General features: G+C 35.3%; 1 protein-coding gene across 1 annotated transcript in view; it reads right to left on the reverse strand.

Annotated features, from left to right (window-relative positions):
- Positions 1-18152, reverse strand: part of KCNH8 (potassium voltage-gated channel subfamily H member 8) — a 291316-nt gene that overhangs the window by 95311 nt on the left and 177853 nt on the right. The window contains exon 8 of the mRNA XM_051962339.1: positions 8365-8565. Within this exon, the coding sequence (XP_051818299.1) occupies positions 8365-8565 (201 nt within the window). The remainder of the gene's footprint in view (positions 1-8364; positions 8566-18152) is intronic.

An 18152-nucleotide genomic window follows, 5' to 3' on the forward strand; every position in this document is an offset into this window, starting at 1 on the left:
TGAGTGAAGAGAATACTTCACTGAAAATCAGAATTGAACAAGTGGAATTGAATGACTCGAGGAGACAAGAAGAATCAGTCAAGCAAATCCAAAAAAATCAAACAATGGAGAAAAATGTGAAATACCTTCTGGGGAAGACAACAGACCTGGAAAACAGATCCAGGAGAGACAATCTGAGAATCATTGGACTCCCAGAAAAACATGATGAAAAAAAGAGCCTGGACACTGTCTTCCAGGAAATTATCAAAGAGAACTGCCCAGAAGTCATAGGAACAGAGGAAAAAATAAACATTGAAAGGATTCATCGATCACCCACTGAAAGGGATCCTAAAATCAAAACACCAAGGAATATAGTGGCCAAATGCCAGAACCCTCAGATGAAAGATAAAATATTGCAAGCGGCTAGAAAAACCCAATTCAAGTATCAAGGAGCCACAATAAGGATCACCCAGGATCTGGCAGCATCCACATTAAAAGATCGAAGGGCCTGGAATATGATATTCCGAAAGGCTAAGGAACTTGGTATGCAACCAAAAATAACTTACCCAGCGAGAATGAGCATCTTTTTCCAGGGAAGAAGATGGACATTCAACGAAGTAAGCGAATTTCATCTATTTCTGATGAAAAAACCAGAGCTTAACAAAAAGTTTGATCTACAAATATAGAACTCAAGAGAAATCTAAAAAGGTAAAGATTAATCTTGGGAACTATATTTTGACTATATAGATGCATAAAGAATACATGTATACCTTGTTCTAGAAATTGATGTGGAAAGGACATTGTACCAGAAAAAGGGTAAAGTGGGGGTAGTACATCTCATGAAGAGGCATAGGAAACCTATTATATCTGAGAGAAAGAATGGAGGGGGAGGAATATAGTGGGTATCTTACTGCCTTCAGAATTGGCTTTAAGTGAAAAATCTTAAGACATATTCAATCTATGGTGAAACTTCTCCCATCTCATTGAAAAGTGAGAAGGGAAAAGTGGAAAGGGAAGGAATAAGCTAAGCGGAAGGGAATACAGGAACTGGGAGGGAAAGGGGTAAGATAGGGGGAGGAACTCTAAGACGGGGGGAGGAACACTAAAAAGGGAGGGCTGTGAGAAACAAGGGGTGCTCACAAGCTTAATACTTGGAAGGGGGGGAAAGGGGAAAGAAGGGAGGAAAGCATAAACCGGGGTTAACAAGATGGCAAGTAATACAGAATTGGTCATTCTAACCATAAATGTGAACGGGGTAAACTCCCCCATAAAGAGGAAGCGGTTAGCAGAATGGATTAAAAGCCAGAATCCTACAATATGTTGTTTACAGGAAACACACCTGAAGCGGGGAGATACATGCAGGTTAAAGGTAAAAGGTTGGAGCAAAATCTACTATGCTTCAGGTGAAGTCAAAAAAGCAGGGGTAGCTATCCTGATCTCAGATCAAGCTAAAGCAAAAATTGACCTAATTAAAAGAGATAAGGAAGGACACTATATCTTGCTAAAGGGTAGCATGGATAATGAAGCACTATCTATATTAAACATATATGCACCAAGTGGGGTAGCATCTAAATTCTTAAAAGAGAAACTAAGAGAGCTGCAAGAAGAAATAGACAGTAAAACTATAATAGTGGGAGATCTTAACCTTGCACTCTCAGAATTAGATAAATCAAACCAGAAAATAAATAAGAAAGAAGTTAAAGAGGTAAACAGAATACTAGAAAAGCTAGATATGATAGATCTCTGGAGAAAATGTAATGGAGACAGAAAGGAATACACTTTCTTTTCAGCAGTTCATGGAACCTATACAAAAATTGACCATATATTAGGACATAAAAACCTCAAACTCAAATGTAGTAAGGCAGAAATAGTAAATGCATCCTTTTCAGACCACGATGCAATGAAAATTACATTCAACAAAAAAGCAGGGGGAAGTAGACCAAAAAATAATTGGAAACTAAATAATCTCATACTAAAGAATGATTGGGTAAAACAGCAAATCATAGACATAATTAATAACTTCACCCAAGAAAACGATAATAATGAGACATCATACCAAAATGTATGGGATGCAGCCAAAGCGGTAATAAGGGGAAATTTCATATCTCTAGAGGCCTATTTGTATAAAATAGAGAAAGAGAAGGTCAATGAATTGGGTTTGCAATTAAAAATGCTAGAAAAGGAACAAATTAAAAACCCCCAGTCAAACACTAAACTTGAAATTCTAAAAGTAAAAGGTGAGATCAATAAAATTGAAAGTAAAAAAACTATCGAATTGATTAATAAAACTAAGAGTTGGTTCTATGAAAAAACCAACAAAATAGACAAACCCTTAGTAAATCTGATTAAAAAAAGGAAAGAGGAAAATCAAATTGTTAGTCTTAAAAATGAAAAGGGAGAACTCACCACTAACGAAGAGGAAATTAGAGCAATAATTAGGAGTTACTTTGCCCAACTTTATGCCAATAAATTCGACAACTTAAATGAAATAGAAAAATACCTCCAAAAATACAGCTTGCCCAAACTAACAGAGGAAGAAGTAAATATCCTAAACAGTCCCATCTCAGAAAAAGAAATAGAACAAACTATCAATCAACTCCCTAAGAAAAAATCCCCAGGACCAGATGGATTTACATGTGAATTCTACCAAACATTTAAAGAACAATTAACTCCAATGTTATATAAACTATTTGAAAAAATAGGGATTGAAGGAGTCCTACCAAACTCCTTTTATGACACAGATATGGTACTGATACCTAAACCAGGTAGGCTGAAAACAGAGAAAGAAAATTATAGACCAATCTCCCTAATGAATATTGATGCTAAAATCTTAAATAAAATATTAGCAAAAAGATTACAGAAAATTGTCACCAGGATAATACACTATGACCAAGTAGGATTTATACCAGGAATGCAGGGCTGGTTCAATATTAGGAAAACTATTAGCATAATTGACTATATCAATAACCAAACAAACAAAAACCACATGATCATCTCAATAGATGCAGAAAAAGCATTTGATAAAATCCAACATCCATTCCTAATAAAAACACTTGAGAGCATAGGAATAAATGGACTTTTCCTTAAAATAGTCAGAAGCATATATTTAAAACCATCAGTAAGCATCATATGCAATGGGGAAAAACTGGAACCTTTCCCAGTAAGATCTGGAGTGAAGCAAGGTTGCCCACTATCACCATTATTATTTAATATCGTATTAGAAACACTAGCCTCGGCAATAAGAGTCGAGAAAGATATAAAAGGAATTAGAGTAGGCAATGAGGAAACCAAACTATCACTCTTTGCAGATGATATGATGGTATACCTAGAGAACCCCAGAGATTCTACCAAAAAGCTATTGGAAATAATTCATAATTTTAGCAAAGTAGCTGGCTACAAAATAAATCCCCATAAATCCTCAGCATTTTTATACATCACCAACAAAACCCAACAGCAAGAGATACAAAGAGAAATTCCATTCAGAATAACTGTTGATACCATAAAATATTTGGGAATCTATCTACCAAAGGAAAGTCAGGAATTATATGAGCAAAATTATAAAAAAGTCTCCACACAAATAAAGTCAGACTTAAATAATTGGAAAAATATTAAGTGCTCTTGGATTGGCCGAGCGAACATAATAAAGATGACAATACTCCCTAAACTAATCTATTTATTTAGTGCTATACCAATCAGACTTCCAAGAAAATATTTTATTGATCTAGAAAAAATAACAACAAAATTCATATGGAACAATAAAAAGTCGAGAATCTCAAGGGAACTAATGAAAAAAAAATCAAATGAAGGTGGCCTAGCTGTACCTGATCTAAAATTATATTATAAAGCAGCAGTCACCAAAACCATTTGGTATTGGCTAAGAAATAGATTAGTGGATCAGTGGAAAAGGCTAGGCTCACAAGACAGAATAGTCAATTATAGCAATCTAGTGTTTGACAAACCCAAAGCCCCTAACTTCTGGGAAAAGAATTCAATATTTGATAAAAACTGCTGGGATAATTGGAAATTAGTATGGCAGAAATTAGGCATGGACCCACACTTAACACCATATACCAAGATAAGATCAAAATGGGTCTATGACCTAGGCATAAAGAACGAGACTATAAATAAATTAGAGGAACATAGAATAGTTTATCTCTCAGACTTGTGGAGGAGAAAGAAATTTGTGACCAAAGATGAACTAGAGACCATTACTGATCACAGAATAGAAAATTTCGATTACATCAAATTAAAAAGCCTTTGTACAAATAAAACTAATGCAAACAAGATTAGAAGGGAAGCAACAAACTGGGAAAACATTTTCACAGTTAAAGGTTCTGATAAAGGCCTCATTTCCAAAATATATAGAGAACTGACTCAAATTTATAAGAAATCAAGCCATTCTCCAATTGATAAATGGTCAAAGGATATGAACAGACAATTTTCAGAGGATGAGATTGAAACTATTACCACTCATATGAAAGAGTGTTCCAAATCATTATTGATCAGAGAAATGCAAATTAAGACAACTCTGAGATACCACTACACACCTGTCAGATTGGCTAAGATGACAGGAAAAAATAATGATGAATGTTGGAGGGGATGCGGGAAAACTGGGACACTAATGCATTGTTGGTGGAGTTGTGAACGAATCCAACCATTCTGGAGAGCAATCTGGAATTATGCCCAAAAAATTATCAAAATGTGCATATCCTTTGATCCAGCAGTGTTTCTATTGGGCTTATATCCCAAAGAAATACTAAAGAAGGGAAAGGGACCTGTATGTGCCAAAATGTTTGTAGCAGCCCTGTTTGTAGTGGCTAGAAACTGGAAAATGAATGGATGCCCATCAATTGGAGAATGGCTGGGTAAATTGTGGTATATGAATGTTATGGAATATTATTGTTCTGTAAGAAATGACCAGCAGGATGAATACAGAGAGGCTTGGAGAGACCTTCATGAACTGATGCTAAGTGAAATGAGCAGAACCAGGAGATCATTATACACTTCGACAACGATATTGTATGAGGACATATTTTGATGGAAGTGGATTTCTTTGACAAAGAGACCTGAGTTTCAATTGATAAATGACGGACAAAAGCAGCTACACCCAAAGAAAGAACACTGGGAAACGAATGTGAACTATCTGCATTTTTGTTTTTCTTCCCGGATTATTTATACCTTCTGAATCCAATTCTCCCTACGCAACAAGAGAACTGTTCGGTTCTGCAAACATATATTGTATCTAGGATATACTGCAATATATCCAACATATAAAGGACTGCTTGCCATCTAGGGGAGGGGGTGGAGGGAGAGAGGGGAAAAAAATCGGAACAGAAATGAGTGTCAATATAATGTAATTATTAAATAAAAAAACTTAAAAAAAAAAAAAAAAAAAAAAAAAAAAAGAAAGGTGAGAGAGATGGAGGCAGAGATAGTGAGAGAGATATAAAGAGAGAGGGAAAGAGGAAGAGAGAAAGAAAGAGAGAAAGACAGACAGAGAGACACACCGAGAGAAAACACAAATGAACTAAGATGGCTTTCTATAATAATTATCAGGCTATTTTATCATCATCTAATTCAGATATACGTTTGTGTCACGCAGAAAAATTGTCCAAGTGATATCATAGCTTGAAAGAGTTAACGCTGTTTCATAAACCTCTGTACTTGCAGAGAATGGTTTATGCACTAGGAAAATATGAGTCACTGACTGTACAGAATATAGTGGGTAAATCAATGGAGAACAGACCAGCATATCTGACAGATAACTGCAAATTCTAATTTAGTAGGCTTAAGTCCTCAGATCCCGAGTGTTTCTCAAAACTTCCATCAGGAACAGAAGGATATGTACAAAATACTTAAAAGCTGCAGACTGCATTTACTCTTGAAGTGGCTTTCCTTTTAACATTGGTTTCATGAGTTCAAAAAGTAGACCATTCAATAAATGGACTACAAAGCTGAAGTAGGATGATGTATGAATTTGGTATCAGAGACCTAGGTTCAAATTCCAGTTCTGCTACTTTAATCTTGGACAAGTCACTTGGACAAGTGAGGGACCTCACTTTCCCTTTCTATGAAAAGAAAGATCGAAAGATTTCTTCCTACTCTAAATGCAATAAGACTTTTCTACTTTACAATTCATCAAGCTCTTGTTATGTTTTTCTAAGAAACGAGAGTAATTTAACACCACTGCCAGCCCATTTCACTATTTACATATCTTTCTATAGGGCACACAACCCAATTTCTCTTCTTTACGTTAAACATGGTAAAATATATATATTAAATACAATATATGCATATATATACAATACATGCATATGTATACATATGTATACAATTATCTTCCCTGAAAGAAAAAATTAGGTCAAAAAGGGAAAAAAATGAGAAAGAAAACAAAATGCAAGCAAACAACAACAAAAAGAGTGAAAATGCTATGTTGTGGTCCACACTCAGTTTCCACAGTTCTTTCTCTGGGTGCAGATGGCTCTCTTCATCACAAGATCATTGGAAGTGGTTTGAATCATCTCATTGTTGAAAAGAGCCATGTGCATCAGAATTGATCATCGTATAATCTTGTTGTGTTTAATGATCTCCTGGTTCTGCTCATTTCACTTAGCTTCAATTCTCTGAAATCTCTAAAATCATCCCATTGGTCATTTCTTACAGAACAATAATATTCCATAACATTCATATACCATAACTTATTCAGCCATTCTCTAATTGACAGGCAAACACTCACAAAGAGAGTTGCCATAAACATTTTTGCACATGTGGGTCTTTTTCCTTCCTTTAAGTTCTTTTTGGGATATAGGCCAGTAGAAATACTGCTGGGTCACACAATCCAATTTCTATTCTACAAATTCTTTGTCTTCATGAAGTCAGTTTTTCTTGACTATACCAGTCCCACTGGTCTCTTCCTTCTCTCTATATTTCACTCGTTTAACATTTCTGTGTTACTTGATATTAGAAACTATTTTATATTTGTGAATGTTCTATGTCCCCATCTGGCCCACAAACTTTCTGAGAGTAGTAGGTGTTTGTGCCTTTTCTTTGTCTTCCCCATTTAGTTTAAAAATAGAACTTAGAGTATGTATTTAACAAATATTGCTTAATTATTTGAAACTTCACAGCCAATCATCTTCCTACAATACAAAGTCTTCCTAAGTCTTTTCTGAGGCAATGGTTAAAAAACATAAAAATGAAAATTATAAAGAGTAAGTGTTGAAAAAAAAGATGAGCCAGGAATGTGGCAAGAATTAGGGAAAACAGATAGAATGACCATTTAGATAATTTATACCCATGCAAAATTAAGAGAAGAAGAAACTCTTTTGTATATTGGGTGGACTGTCTATAGGAACCTTAGGGGAAGACATGAGGTAAAGTCTCATAGGAAAACAGTCATGGATTATTTATAATCTGATAATTAAAGGATATGTTCACATGAAGGAGATCATGGATCATAGAAGGTTTGGAATATTACAGCATTTAGATTATCATTCATAAGGAAGTCATAATGTAGTCTGGCTTGATCAGATAATATCCTAACAAGAGCTTTACAAACTCTTGTAAAAGTTCATATAGTTTTCCTAAGAAGTGCAAAAATTAATTTCTGAAGTGATCATATTATTCAAATATTTCCATCGGGACTGGATTAACTACTATATTTTACATATTAAATGTATTTAATTACACATTAAATGTATTTAATGATGAATTCAAATACATGTGATCACACCATAGGATGTGTTATTTTCACTAATAGGAACCTAACTATACATTCTGGCCACTGAACTTTCTCAAATGTAACTGAACTACAAAGACTATTACTTTTTCAAACGACACATTCCAAACTTCTACAAGCTTTGAGATTGACAATGTAATGTAGGGAGATTTGTTTCTTATTATTTAATTATGGAAGTTCTCATAGTTCATTTTTTTCAATATTCCTATGTAGCTGATCCACTGCAATCTTTATTACATTATAGATTAACAAAATTTGACATCATTGACTGGATTGCAAGAATGAAAGATAATTTGAGATACAAAAAACTGTTCAAACTTAGACCTAGAATCTCCCTTACTCATAACGACAACAGGTTTAAGAAGTTGTGATTACAGCTATTAAGAGAATATGAACAAGTTCCTAATTGGCTATTGATTATAAACTTTTCTTCCAAATGGAATTCCCTGACATCATTGGTGTGTATTAGCATAAATATTGTACACTAAAAAATGATCACTAGAAAAAGTGGAATTCTTATTGTGAATAATTCCAACTGAACCTTTGTTGTTTTGTGTGTTGTAGTACATAGTACAAAGGCTAAAGGATGGATAGTTTGAAGAGTAGCTCGTTCCTGCTTGGGGAAAAAAGGAAAATGGTTTACTTACCGCCAATTAGCATGGTGCAGATGGAAAAGATCTTTTCTGCATCTGTGTTGGCAGAGACATTCCCAAATCCAACACTGGTGAGGCTGCTGAGGGTGAAATACAGGGCTGCAATGTAGGCACTTCGGATGGATGGGCCTCCTAAGGTGTTATTGCCACCATAATATGGAGATTCCAGACGTTTTCCCAGCTCATGAAGCCATCCTACAGGGAAAATAAGGGAGAAAATTTCAAATGGGAAAGGAATTCTGTACTGGTCAGGCCATGTCATTATTTCATTATTTAATAGTTCTCTTAAAATGTCAGCATGGTGTAGTGGCTAGAATAATAATGATGATGTGGATAAAAATATTAACAATAATATCAAATATCAATTAGATATTACTTTTAGGTTTGCAAGGCATTTTACATTTATCCTTTTTGATTCTTAAAACAACCTTGAGACAGAGGTACTATTATTATCCTCACCTTACAGTTGAGGAAACAGATGGATAGTAAGGTTAAATGTCTTGTCCAAGCTCTCTCAAAGCTTGGGTTCAAGCTAAAGCTCTCTAATTCCAATTCCAATCTACTTCCTACTGTACCACATTGATTTCCATCATCTTTGCAGAAAAGAAATTTTAAAAGTTTGCTATTTGGAGAATACCCTATTTTCTAGTTCTGTTGCTCATGACCCTTATTTCTATATTCAGACATTTGTGATTTGTCTAATAGATATCCATGAGCCTCCCAAAATGTTATATAAAACTTTATTTTTGTTTTTTCAAGGACCAACTAAGAACAGTGCAATTTGATGAACCACAATGGGTTCAAGACTTTATTGATGTAGATATAGCATACAATAGAAAATATTGCAGACAATCTTCATCAATTAATTTTATGTGATTCCTAACCATGTTAATCTACAAATTCCTTACAAAGGATTTATTGCACTTGTTGCATAGATGAGTCATTAAAAGATCTTCGTTTAGGTCTTGTAACATTTCAATGGTGCTAAGGAAGCACCTACTGAGAGTATTCTCATTTTCACAACATGACCTACCCATCTCTTTTTCTGGTTGTATAATTAATTCTTGATATTTTTTATGGCACTTCTTAGATACAACTCATTGTTTATAATATACTTAGCCTACCTATCATCTCCCCACCAGTATCTCTCTATTCCTATGAAATTTTGAATTTGGGGAGTGTGGTGCCCAAGATTTGTAACCATACAGCATCATTGAAAGAACATTGCTATTAAAATGATGTGTTTTTATACAAAGGAAGAACTTAACATAACAGCTTGGCACAAGAGGTACAAAAATATTGCTCCAGCAACAAATTCCCTCAAAAGTAGAATGGACTAAATAGAACCTAATGATTCCATGAGATAAGAAATATTAAAGTAAAATCAAAAGACTGAAAAAAATGGAAGAAAATACACAGTATTTCACAGTGAAAATAGCTATGTTAAAAATAAAATGATACATAGGATGAGAAATCATATGGATCAGCAAGGACAAACTGTTTATGTTCTAATATGGGGAGCTAATATATATGCCCCTTCTGAGATTGTAATTATCAGGGGTCATAGAAGGTATCTAATTAGATAGAAGGCGTCTAATTATATAGAAGGCTTGGTTCTTTTCCATCTTAATAATCTTGAAAAGAGGATGGAGAGAGAGAAGAAGAATATTAAGGAGAGGGAGAAAGAGGAAGGTTAAACAAAATTATCTCGAATAAAAGAGATATGCAAGTAGAAGATTTAACAAATAAAGTAGAAGAGGAAGGATGAATGGCCAACATTTTAACCTTAGTGTTATCGGAACTAGTCAAAGGAGGGAAGCTTTCACACATCTAGAATTTTACTCAGTAAATTCTTACAATACAATGAAACATACATTTTATTTATATGAACAATGCAGAAATTTATTTTCCTTGTTGGATGTAGGAAATTTTCTTTCTTTCTTTCTTTCTTTTTTTTTTTTAACTTGGGAGTGGTGATGGTAGAAGGGAGAGAATTCAGATTTTTGCAAATTGGAAAAAAAAAAACAACATTAACATCAACTAAAAATGAGAGACAGGATGTGATGTGGTCTTTACAGAGTTGATGTCAGAGTCCAAAAAACCTGCATTTAAGTCTCAACTCTGATTCCTACTATGTGCAACTTTGGAAAGTTATTTAATTTTCCAGTATTCCAGCAGCACTCTAAGAATTTAAATTTCAATGTAGGCAATGCCCTAAATTGTTAATGGCAGTTTTCTTTCCCAGAATTCCCTAGATCAGTGAAATTACAAGTCCAATTCCAAATCAAACCAAACCAACAGAAAAAAAGTGACAAAAACTGCTGTTGACTTGAGTTTGTAGTTAAAGCACACACACCTGCATATATCCAAAAAAAAAAAAAAAAAAACACCACAGGATAATCAGGAACATCTGTCCAATACAGAAACAGAGCAGTCTCTAACTCTGGGGAATTCCTGTTACAGCTTCTTAAATAGCATTCTATGGAAATTCATCTCCTGTACTTAGAATATCAAAAGGATATGTCAGTATATATGCCACATATGGAATTATAAAGACACCAAACAAATATTATTATTATTATGTAAAAATCCCACTACAAGGTCCATCTTTTCAAATGTTCAATATATATATCTATCTATATTTCTCACAGATAATAATAATGATGATAGTTGTTGACATTTACAAAGTATTATGTGGCAAACATTGTTCTAAATGTTTTACATTCATTTATCTCAAGTGATTCTCACAACAACCCTGGGAGGGAGATTCTCTTCTGTTATTATTCCCTTTTTATAGATGAGGAAACTGAGGCAAATGGTCATTGTGCCTAATCCAGGGTCACATAGTAAGTTTCTGAAGTCAAATTTGAACTCTGGTCTTCCTCAATCCAGGTTCTTCATTCTCTCCACTTAACCATTAAGCTGCCTGTATATGTGTATGTATGTATGTATGTATGTATGTATATATATATGTATATGTATATGTATATGTATATATATATATATATATAAAAAACCCTTAAATGTTTATTAGCTGCCATTCTGACCTCTACAATCTCATCTCCCCCCCCAAACATTTATTAAAGAATGTCTGAAGAGAAATGACACTTTCCTCCAGTGTTTTAATTCTGTATGGTAGCCAATATAAAAAGGAACCATCTTGACTACTGATAATGTAATTTGAACTGATGTTGTCCTTGCTTCTATATACTTATGATTTAAATGAGATAACATTGAAATGGCAAGTGATTGTATATTGATTCTGTTGTTTGTTCTTGAAGAGGACCATGACATCAGGGAGGAGATGCCATGACTTGCAACTGAATTAGATTTAGTGAGAAAGGGCTGTACAAAGTCACCAGTCTCACTTTCTCCTCCATCTGGTTCCAGCAGTAAGATATAGATCAAGATTACTTGATCACTAAATGGGTGTTGCCCCAGAGAAACTGATTCCTATTAAAGATGTTTGCTTAAAAAAGGTGTTTCCCACTGTTTTGACTCTAGGCAGTGAAAACTGTGTGGCAGAATCTATGAAACAGAAGACAATAATGGGCAGTAAAAAATAAGACCTTATTTTATTTCTACCCTCTGGGAAAAGCCTTGTACAGCTTGATTTGCTGAGGTGATTGCTTGCCATTTTGACAAGAACATTAAATAATGGTACACTAAATAGTTTTTTTTTTCCTTCAAAAAGGCCCATGAAATTATTATGACCCAGTAAGAAGATATCACAACAACTCAATTTATGGTGGATAGCTAAGAAGATTTGTATTTTTCCAAATTGATTCACTCTGATAATTGCAATAAGGTTTAAGTGAATTGAAGATGTTACTTTACCCCATAGAATAGATACTGTGATACCCAATTCTCATCTTTTGCTGCACTGAGGGACAAAAACAAATGCTTGGTTCTCGGCACAAGAATATAATAAACTACCTGAATCAAAAATTGGAACTAACTGTACTAATTTACTACATCTTGAATTGAACTCAAATAGCTTTTGTACAGACAAGAAATAACCTCAAACTCAGGTTTCCTCAGTTTCCACAAAAAGATACACTCTTATCCTACCACACATAGGTGCCATCTTTCCAGAAAAATTCTGATACATTTTAGTATGTCCAGAAAAGGATGCCCAGCATATTGAAGGGAGCAGAGATCATGCCATTTGTGAGGATGAGGAGAAGGAAACTGAAATAGTTGCCACCAAAAAGAAAAGATTTCAAAAGAAAAATCTTCAAATAGTTTAGAGACTGTCGGGTGTAAAGAAGGGTGAGTCTTGTTCTCTCACATGCTTACTAAATGCTTTTGGCTGAGTGCTTTAGTCAGACTGAATCACTGCACAAGACAAAAGTAAGAACAATGGGTGGAAGTTGTGAAAAAGGCAAATTCATGTTTTATAAAGAAAAAACTCCCTAATGCCAAAGTTGTCCGAATGCACTGCATCAGGCAGAAGTGATTTCCGTCTCCTGGAATTCTTGTAGTCTAGTTTGTTTTTTGCTATCAGATGGGATCCCTACTTGAGTTATAGATTAGACCAGATATTATATATATCATAGAATATATATATTATATTATAGAAGTAGAGCATCTGAGAAACAGAGGGTACCCCAGATATTATCTTTGATAATAGTTTTGATACTTCCATGATTCACCAATCCCAACTTCTGGCCTGATATTCTCCATTTCTCTGATTATGGTTCCCCATCTTAAATTAATGTAAATGAGAGCAGCTAGATAATACAGTGGATAGAATGCCAGGCCTGCAGTCAGGAAAACATCTTCCTGAGTTAAAGTCTGGCTTTACACATGTAATAGTGATTTGATCCTGGACAAGTCACTTCACCCTGTTTAACTCAGTTTCCTCATCTATAAAATGAGCTGGAGAAGGAAATGACAAACCACTCCAGCATTTTTGCCAAGAAAAACTCAAAAGGGATCACAAAGAATCAGACACGATTGAAAATAACTGAACAACAACAAAAACGCAGTACATTATAAAATAATGCATAATATATATACATACATATATATATAATGATATATACTTACAAAACAAGAGAAAAACACTTCTAAAACATTGATTAGAGCATAGAACCATTGTAATGTAGTCACCCTAAACTGAAACTAAATTCAAGAATATCCCAGATAGTATTCTGGAAATAAACTTTATGGTAGGAGAGTTAAATTCTCTTTAATGCTTCATTACCCATACATTTGCACATATATCAATGAGAATATTTGAACTGAAGCCAAAGTAAAAAAACTCAGGTGTGAAAGAAATTACAGATAGCCCATCAGATCCAAGAGAGGGGAGAGTCAGGACAGGATGGGACAGTTGAAAGTACATTGACTATGGGTAGCTAGGTGGCTAAGAGCACCAGTCCTGAAGTCAAAAGGACTTGAGTTCAAATCTAGCTTCAAAAACTTAACACTTCCTAGCTGTGTGACCCTGGGCAAGTCACTTAACCCTGATTGCTTCAGAAAAAAAAAAAAAAGAAAGCACATTGACTATGATGTCAGAGAGCTTAAATTCAATTCTTACTCTGATGCTTATCATCCATGGGAATTCAGGTAAATGTCTTCATCTGAGAAATGAAGGAGTCTGAGTGAATGGCCTCTGGAATCTTTCTAGGTTTTGATCTATGATCCAAGTTTTATTGATATCACTCTCTCTAGCGATCTATTCTAACCAACATATGGTAGAACCATTCACAGGGCTTATTTTTAACATGAGAAGGTTGCTACTAACTTGTGCTATAGTCAAAAGAGCAAAAGATGTAATGATCATGAAAAAAAGAAAAAAAACTGGTGTCACAGAAAGTATGTTACATCCACAAAGTCTGCTATTGACTCTGTCAGCTAAATAAAACTTTTTTCCCCTCCACAGTACAGACTTTCCACAATGAGCACACATGTTCTGTTATAAGACAGGATGTCACTATACTGTACCAAAGGACGCAATTTCACCGATTTGGAATTTGTTCCCTCCTCCCCATTAATGCCATGGAAAATCTTGTTTCTAAAAGAAAGCATGCCCTAGAACATCCTGTTCCTGCTCAATTTCCCTCCTGATGGACATGTGGACAATGTTTTCCATACAACTTAATATAGGTTCCATTGCATTGAAAAGAGTTCAAGACATGACTAAAGAATAAGAGGAAGTAACAGTAAATAATGTTTATGATTAAGACAGATTCATTCATTAAAATTATCTTTTTTTTGACGATAAATAAAATAAGGAACTTGCTGTTCGTTGGCCCAAATATTAGTGAAGATAATAATAAAATAATACTATTCTTATAAAGATTATCTCTCTTATCTAATATTCTGGTATTGCCATATGGCTTGTAGTCACGGGGTACCCAGAAGCGTCACAATTGCAAGTGACCCAAAGGACAATGGGAAGACACCTGGTGAGTATAAGCAGGCTGTAGCATCATGCCAAAAATGACTTGGGTGAGAGAAGTAGAATAAAAGCTACCATCAAGGAAATGGATGCTTGGAAAAGGAGATGGGTCTGTCTGGTAGAAAGCGTGAAGGACAACAGATGGACTGCCTGAGTGCATCACTGGGAGCCATGAAATATTAAGAAGCCCCAAGAGGAAGGCCTCCAGCATATGGGGAAGATGCTCCCTGGGGGATTTATAAGGAGGATGTGGACAAAGGGCACGCAGGAGGACAAATCATGCGTTAGTTGCAATGAATACCAGAGGAAGATGTGGTCTCCTTGGTGAGATCACACTACCAATATATCTATGTAAAATACTTTAGTATTTCACTATTTAAAAAAAAAATCAATAAATGATTAAAAAAAAAACTGAGACCCTACAATGAATTCAGCACCATGTAAGATCCTTGAGGGACATGAACTATTTCTTGCATTTTTCTTTTTTTGTATCCCCAGCACTTAGCAGAGTGTTTGGAACACAGTAAGTGCTTAATAAATTTTGTTGACTGGCTGATCTGCTTAATTCTTTCATTTTAACTCCAACTATTAATCAAATATCTATCTACTCTTGATTGTTAATATTAGTGCATTTTAATTGTTTCTGTTTCTAGACCCGCCAATATACACACATACGCATTTACATATGTAACTTGCTTTACACAATAAATGGGTTTCTGAAAAAATTTTGTATAATTTAAAAATCCAATCCTATTTAAACTCATTAGTGCCAGTCTATATTTCTGTGAGTTATTTTGTAATTCAAATATCCTTTTTGTAGTGTGGATATTTATCCAGTAAAGTACCTTACAAATTCAGCCTTATTTATATGCAAATGGATGTGGTTTCTTTACCTGTCAAGTGAGTTGATTTGGATTGAATAATCTCTAGGTAGGACTTGGACTAAGTAAACAAGAATGATAACCAAATGGGATGTTACTGCTATTGTTACCATTGTTCTTCAGCTGTTTAGTTGTGATTGTCTTTTTTCATCCAAGGTCTTTGTAAAGATAATGGAGCTGTTTTTCATCTCCTTCTTCAGAGTGTCCCCATTTTACAGATGAGGAACTGAGGAAAATAAGGGTGTAGTGACTTGCCCAGGGGCACACAGCTTGCAAGCATCTGAGGGCTTTGTTTGAACTGACTCCAGGCCCACTGCACCAACTAGCCATGGGGGGAAGGGATGGGATACATAATGAGTGGAAAAGGAGCAACAGAAGACATTTTTTAATAGCTTTTAACTTGTAGTGCAGAAATGATTTTACAAATTGGAGGCATCCTGGGACTTCCTTTAGAATGCCTTTAATTTGTGACCCTGACCAACAGTAACATCAGAATTTCACTTGGTTATGATGACAGCACCAAAAAAGAACTGGGACCTCCTCCCCATGCAAACACTCAGGCTAATAAGAGTCAGAATACAACACCATCAGGTGATAAATGTGGTGGCCATTGTAATCCACTGAGACAACATGCTGGTTCATAAAGGGGTAGTAATCTACACTGGCATGGACCCATTAAACCATCGAAATAATGAATCCTTGAAATATTGAAGCGAGTATAAAACATCCCTTATTGTCTCTTCACAAAAATGTTTTTTGGGTAAACTGCTTCTGCTTGCTTTCGTGCTTTCTTGAACTTGCTCCTCATTGACCTTGAATTATATGAGTGATGAGATTTTCTCCGCTAAAATCCCCCAATATTCCTGGGATAAAGGCGGAGAGTTTTTGCATTTTGATCTGTCTATCTCTTCTGCTCTATTTCTACTGCTTGGCTAGCCTGTTCTTTCGGAACTTGGCAGATCCAGGATTACTATGCAGAGTCAGAACTTTCCACAAATGAATGCACCACTTATGCAAGTACATTGCAGAGTGACTTTGTATAGTAACTGTCTGGATTAATGCGAACAGAAAAATGGTAATTTGCCTTGGACCAGAGACACATCTCAAACTATTATTTAATGGTCTAAATATGTCACATTTCTTCCTTCTTTTATGTATGCACATTCCAGAAGGGCACAATTATTTCATGGCAAGACAAAATGACCCAATTAAACAATGACTTTTAAATAATGCATAGCATTTGCCCGCTTGTAAATAAGGCGCCATGGCATATATTTAAGCATCTGAGAAAACTGCACACTTCCTCGATTGTAATTGAGCACCCCAGCATTCCTAAGTAGTCTTCCTGATCATGATTCTAAGAAGTATGGCTGAGCATCTGCTCACTACCTACTGGGACCTAGAATCATAATTACCAATTCTTCCACACAAGGAAAATCACATCAATTTTTATCCCCCTCCCCCCCCTTTCTTTCTCATTTCTCTTTGTTTCCTCCTTCACCTCATCTTCCTCCTCCTTCTCCCGCTCTTTCTGCTGCTTCATTCCCTTGGTGTATCCATCTCAGTGCCTGTTTTTTGAAGCAAGCCCTCACCAAGAATTGATAGAGAAGAGCGGGGAAGCCGTTAAGACTGAAAATAATGCCCATTTTAGTTTGAAAGTAGCAGGACAGGATGGCTCAGTGGTGCAGTTTAAGATTAAGAGACACACAACACTTCAGAAATTACTGAAAGCCTATAGTAAATGACAGAGTTTGTCAATGAGGCAGATCAGATTCCAATTTGATGGGCAGTCAATTAGTGAAACAGACACACCTGCAGTGGGAAATGAGGATGAAGATCCAATTGATGTATTCTAGCACTAGGCATGAGGTGTTTACTAAAAAGAGAGTCTGCAACTCGACTCCAAAACCATGCTCCCAAGAAAACAATTCATTGACAATTAGAAAACCAAGATTTTGTTTATCTAGATTCTGACTATTGCAGTATAGTTTTCTCCCTCCCTCCCCAACCTCATCTCCACCAATTCCTTTATTATATCAAAAGTAATTGCTATATATATTTTTGAGAGAGAATTGGGCTTAAGTGACTTGACCAGGATCATCTAGCTAGTCAGTGTTAATTGTCTAAGGCCAAATTTGAACTCTGGTCTTTCTGATTCCAAGGCCAGTGCTCTATCTACTGTACCATCTAACTGCCCTTATAATGCTGGATGGAGATAAAGAGCCCAGGGAAAGTGCATAGAAAACTTTGGGTTTGGCAAGGCATATTTTGTTGGTTCAAAATAAATGGACACGCCAAGTTCAAGGGAAATCGTAGATCATCAGTAGGGACAGCCTCCTGCCATACAAAGATAATGTTAATAGAGATACTCTAAGGCAGAGGAAGCAGAGCCAGCTACTTAACCAAAATGATCATGCTATAATTCGTATAATACAGGTTCAAAACATTTTCTTTTGTTTCAGATGGTATCATTTCTGGTATTTGTTTCTGAT

Source organism: Antechinus flavipes, chromosome 5 (genome assembly GCF_016432865.1).
Source record: "Antechinus flavipes isolate AdamAnt ecotype Samford, QLD, Australia chromosome 5, AdamAnt_v2, whole genome shotgun sequence".
Classification (NCBI taxonomy): domain Eukaryota; kingdom Metazoa; phylum Chordata; class Mammalia; order Dasyuromorphia; family Dasyuridae; genus Antechinus; species Antechinus flavipes.